The sequence below is a fragment of the Gigantopelta aegis genome, chromosome 9 (genome assembly GCF_016097555.1).
Source record: "Gigantopelta aegis isolate Gae_Host chromosome 9, Gae_host_genome, whole genome shotgun sequence".
NCBI classification, from domain to species: Eukaryota; Metazoa; Mollusca; class Gastropoda; order Neomphalida; family Peltospiridae; genus Gigantopelta; species Gigantopelta aegis.
In genome coordinates this window covers 61097372-61103371 of record NC_054707.1, presented here as the reverse complement: position 1 = coordinate 61103371, position 6000 = coordinate 61097372, and the positions used below count along the sequence as shown (strand labels likewise).

Here is a 6000-nt window from a genome sequence, read left to right as displayed (position 1 = left end):
ATCCAATAGCCGTTTACATGTTTCCAATACATGTTTCCAAATTACATGCTCTCCCCTACCAATGATTGATCCCCGTCAGTGGGCCCATTGGGCTATTTCTCGCTCCAGCCAGTGCACCACGACTGGTATATCAAAGGCTGTGGTATGTGCTATCCTGTCTATGGGATGGTGCATATAAAAGATCCCTTGCTGCTAATCGAATAGAGTAGCCCATGAAGTGGCGACAGCGGGTTTCCTCTCATTATCTGTGTGGTCCTTAACCATATCTTTGACGTCATATAACCATAAATAAAATGTGTTGAGTGCGTCGTTAAATAAAACATTTCTTTCTGATCTGTGGCCACATAGCTACTGGCCGGATCTGCACAGCTCGCAATAGTTGAAATGTATAGAAAAAAATGGCATTTGTGACGTGTTCTAGATTTTATAGTAACCAGGCTTTACACCTGCCACTGAAAGTGTACGGTAATTATGTGTTAGGACCGGTACTGGGGAACTAACCCAGGACTTAAAATATCTAAACTTGATGGGTTAGGCATTTGGAGCGTCAATAATGGTGCAGCTACGACACTTTTCTGTCCTTTGTTAGGACACACTATAGATTGTATGAATGCAAGTGATATGCTGCAAGACACTAATATTAATAGAGAAAATAAATATAATCAGGCATAATTGTTTGCTGATGATGTTTTGTTTGTTTCTCAAAATCATCAAATTAACAATAAGTATATATAGTATACACGTTCGTGTATATAAACGTTGAATATACAGTATAATAGTAATTAAGGACTATTCAACAAGTATAATTTATTATCTTTCCAAAGCAGGTTATACATTTCGTCTATTACCCAGAAGGTTTTTTTCTCAGTCTAATCCCCACCCCCTCACCCACCATGACACCAGATTTGGTTTTGAAGGAAACATGTTTGTGAACTTTATAGTGTATTTTAAAGGGTAGCCTAGCATTTCCAAAAATATTACGACTTTTTTGTAATTTAAAATGTATCATCAAATTTAAGTCAAATAACGATTTCTTTTTTATTATTAACAAGGTAACATGTATGGTCGAAATATAGACAACAAAAATGTGCAATATCTAACTGAAATCCAATAACCATAGAACGTAATGGATCGATCTATTACGTCAAGAATTACCTCCACTTGCGTCCGATTTGTGACAGCTATATCTTTTTACACGATAGAAAACAGCCAGATAATCACTAAAAGATTGTAGCTAATGTATTTATTCCCCTTTCATATTCAACAAAGTGTGCAATGTCAACAAATAACTAGTATTAATGAAATGCACAATTTTAAAACATGGCGCCACAATGAAAAGTGAAACTGACTGCAACTAAACAATCAGTGACGTGCGTGTTAAGGAGACCGAGCGCTCGCGGTCAATTTGACTGGTGCCGTCGTCTTCAATCGTACTACATCCATTTAACGTTAAGCGCAAAAGCTAGTCTAGAGAGCGAGCGATCGTCTTGGGCTGGGTTCAGCCAGACCTAACAGAAAAACGTGCGCTAGACCGACTTAGGCGCTTCACGGTAAATAAAATGGCCACGCCTGGAACTAATCAAATATAGTAGCGTTAGCGAAAAGTTAGCATTCATTTCATTTTCACTTATTTTCGTGTTATATCCAATTAATGTTCAAGCACGCTGTCCTGGGCACACACCTCAGCTATTTGGGCTGTCTGTCCAGGACAGTGAGCTGGTTGTTAGTGGTTAGTGAGAGAGAAGAGGGTGTAGTGGTCTTACATCTACCCGCTGAGCCCTTAAGAACTCGCTCTGGGATGGAGCCGGTACCGGGCTGCGAACCCTGTACCTACCAGCCTGTAGTCCGATGGCTTATGCACTGCGCCACCGAGGCCGATGAAACGTTAGCTGGCTGAAGTTGGGGCTGTTGTTCATGCATCTGTTTATTTTCTAGTTTGGTGTTGCCAACCATAGTAAAACCTTTGACGTTTTGTTTTTAGTGTTTTGCTCAGACATTGCTGCTGCAGGCTTCAACAAACTATGTGGACAGTTGCAACGTCGAGGATTTGTAACAAACATAGGTCTAGTGAGGCTACTTCTGGACTTGGAAAGTAGATAGAAAAAACCCACATTAGAAATATGGACATAAAAGATTATAGCTAAAAATAAGTAATAGTTAATTTTAAAATTTATGATAATTATGATGTTTAGAAGAATTAAATAATATTCAAGAGGTGGAAATTAATAAAGAGACATATAACATTTAAGCATTGCATATATATAAAGTATATTAAGTGTATCCTTGTTATATATCAATTTCGATTCTTGTTAGTAATAAGATATATCACTCTTTAGAATGTATTATTATCCTATGGTCCAATATTAACAATATTGTATGTAATACTTTCTACAAAGATTCAACACCCAGCTGGCGACACTTTAGCAGTGCAAATGCACGGGCAATCTTTTGTGGGACCAGCTGTTACGTGAACAGTCGCGTGACTATTGTGCGTTTTACATTCTTTAAACTGTCGGTACGTGTTAGTGGATCGAATATTCATCTTTCCAACACATCAAAGTCATATTTGAGGTTACTATTCCTTTAAGGGTTATTCCAGAAATTGTCACAGAATGGGTGAAGTCGAGGAGGCAATTGAATTATTTTTATTTATGGGTCTCAACTACAGGGACTGAACCAGCGGGAATTGGGTGTAGTAAAACTGGGGGGTTTTCAATGTTCTTGAAATGCCGATCTTAAACTTTAGTGAAAGTAAGTTTAAAACAAATAAAGAAAAAACACACCCAAAATACCCCTACAAACCACCCCCACCCCACCCCCTACACTGACATCTGCCACCCAAATCCGTTCCTGAGGTTCAAAGAAATACTTACTAATACAAACATTGCGAAATTACTGAATATAATTTTATAATTAAAGGGTATTGAAAAATAATCGCATCTCACCCCCACACATTCACGCCCGCCCCCACCCTCTCCCACCCCACCCTCAATTCCACCCTACCCTCAATTTCACCACAAAGCGATACTTTCCAAACCCGCAGTTTATAGTCTATAACAATTCTCCAACAGTGCGATAAATGTTCAAATTTGATAACTGAGTATTTCCTTGTTAAATGTTTATCTCATTTTGTATACAACATATTATTAACATGTACATTATATTATATACATTTGTACATGCATCTCAAATACTCCGTTAATAAAATAAGAAATATTGTAACAATATTCAAGTATCTACATATCACAACATGCTTCTTAACAGGCTTCCTAATAAGGCCACGTGGTCGTTGACATCGTACACTCTACAGCAACATTGGCGACGTCTCTTCAGATTCCTCCGAGACGCGAGATAGTTCCACTCTCTTACAATTCCCGTGAATCAATTTGCCGCCATTTTGATTCGCCTTGTCATCGTTCTCTTCTGTGTGATTGGCTGGAATCTTCGCGGGCACTTCTCCCTGATTGGTTGGGATCTTGGAGTCGACGTAGTGCAAGTCTCCGTTAAAATTTAACTGTGGAGACGAGTTGTTGGCCACGTGGACACGTTCTGACGAAATACTGCCTCTGCAGGCAAAGTTTGGAGAAGATGCATTGCGGAAAATGTCATGCATCTGTATTTGTGAGACGCTGTCGCGCACGGCGAATGACGTCATTGAAAACGCACGTGACGTCCTCGTGCAGCTTTCACGTCGTAGCTGACGCCGCCGCCATTTCTTCTTTATCTCATTTTTAACCTAAGAATTAAAAGAAAGAATAAGACGTTTCTGGCATAAGAAGGACAACTGTAGATCATTCTATGATGTAAATATATAAATAAAAACTAATATTTTTAATAGACCGCAAGCTAATACGACGTGTTATGGGTGCAGGATTTTTTAAAGGGCATTTAGCCTAGAATTAAAAACGGGTGCCTATAATATTCAAAAGTACACTAGCACCGTATATGGCTATAATGCCCCGGAATTGGTCACTGGCTAAGTCTGGGGTGGGCGTGCCTGAACCTTCGGGATATGGGCACGTTAACAGAGTTCCCTTCTCTATGGCTATACTACCACAACGCCCCAAGCCAACAAGTGAATGAATGAATGAATGAATGAATGAATGAATGAATGAATGAATTAATTAATTAATTAATTAATTAATTAATTAATTAATTAACTTGTATATCAAAAGCGGTGGTATATGCCGTTCAGTCTACGGGAAAGTGTATGTATGTGCTATCCTGTCTGTGGGATGATGCATAAAAAAGACCCATTGCTACTAATGGAACAATGTAGCTGGTTTCCTCTCTAAGACTATATGTCAAAATTACCAAATGTTTGACATCCAAAAGCCGATTATTAATATATCAATGTGTTCTAGTGGTGTCGTTAAACAAAAACAAACAAAGTTTTTCTTACGTATAAAAACTATAATTATTTTAGGAAGTAAAATTACGTTTGAGCTGTCATTAGAACGACTGTATACAGACACCAATATTTTCAACAACAAATGTATTTTTATGTACTTTTAGTGGTTAACGAGGCTAACATCTTACAACAGAAACATACTCAGGACAGTGCCTTTAAAGTTTGTCAAAATGAGTGTCAAAAACATTTTACAATAGTAGCAAGCTTAGGACAGTGCCTTTAAAGTTTGTCAAAATGAGCGTCAAAAACATCTTACAATAGCAGCTAACTCAGGACAGTGCATTTAAAGCGTCAAAAACATCAGGACAGTGTCTTTAAAGTTTGTCAAAATGAGTGTCAAAAACATCTTACAATAGTAGAAAACGTAGGACAGTGCCTTTAAAGTTTGTTCATAATAAGTGTCAAAGACATTTTACAATAGTACAAACTTATGACAGAGCCTTTAAAATTTGCCATAATGAGCGTCAAACACTCACCTCGCCATTCAGGAAGCAGAACAGGAAGGCAACCATAACACCCTGAAAGGACATATAAGCATGCTTTTGAAATGTGTGTACACAACTATCTAATTAGACTGAAAAGTCTTGTGGTGTTACTAATAATACGCAGACACTGGCGACGATGTTTTCCGGGCTAATTTGATGAGGTCAACAGTCTTAAGTCTTGTTGTCACGGGGATTCTATAATTCCCGTAACTGAATAAAACACGATTATCAAAATATCTCTCCTATCTGTATATCTATTAGATCTCTCTGTAACAGGCTGTTAAACCCTAGTATGGCTCGTCTAGGTATGATCAGAGATACGATCTTATATAAAGTATATATTATTATAGCACGTTAGTTCTCTAGAAACACAACAAAAACACAATACACTTTGGAATCTGTATTATCCTACGCTGACAAATGTACAGCCGTAGTAGTTAATTAATAACAGCAATAATAACAACCCAGAACTCATCACTGAATTAGTTAATCTCTAGGTGTCTTGTTACACAATATGCGAATCACTTCACCGTTACACAACACCCACACGTGTGATAATTGAGAAACGCTTCCAGGAGAAGTTAATTAATAAAGGAATTACAACACCATTCCTAACTGGTTAATTTTTAATTAACCCTTACTACTCGTTCAGTAACGTGTGATAATTTAGGAACGCTTCCAGGGGAACTTAATTAATAAAGGAATTACAGCTCTATTCCTAACGGGTTAATGTTTAATTAACCCTTAACTACTCTTTCAGTAATCTTGTAACACAGAAGTAATACTGGTACCTATCACAATAAAGACAATAACCTACAGTTTACCTAGGTCGTCTAGGATGACTGGCTAAGCTTTATATTACCAAATACTCGTATAATGTTAGAACAAAAAGTCCACGATTTACTTCGTCAGATGACCGAAGACACTGTCTAAAGAATATTGGTATAATACAGTATCAAAATATTTAAAGTCACATCAATCACATCAAGGTTATACACAGAGCAGAAATAAAAATATTTACCAAAGTCCAACGGACTACGTTCCCTGGGAGCCGTCCTTTTCGTTCTCTTTTTCATATCTCTAAAACACTAGCTATTTATTATA

At 37.6% G+C, this 6000-nt stretch overlaps 1 protein-coding gene across 1 annotated transcript in view; it reads right to left on the bottom strand.

Moving 5' to 3' along the window:
* Positions 1-3044: 3044 nt before the first annotated feature.
* The window catches only part of LOC121380397 (parathyroid hormone/parathyroid hormone-related peptide receptor-like), a 67524-nt gene continuing 64568 nt past the window's right edge, over positions 3045-6000 (bottom strand). Inside the window, exons 12-13 of the mRNA XM_041509192.1 lie at positions 4888-4929; positions 3045-3736 (exon numbers count right to left, since the gene is read on the bottom strand). Of these exons, the coding sequence (XP_041365126.1) occupies positions 3305-3736; positions 4888-4929 (474 nt within the window). The 3' untranslated portion in view covers positions 3045-3304. The remainder of the gene's footprint in view (positions 3737-4887; positions 4930-6000) is intronic.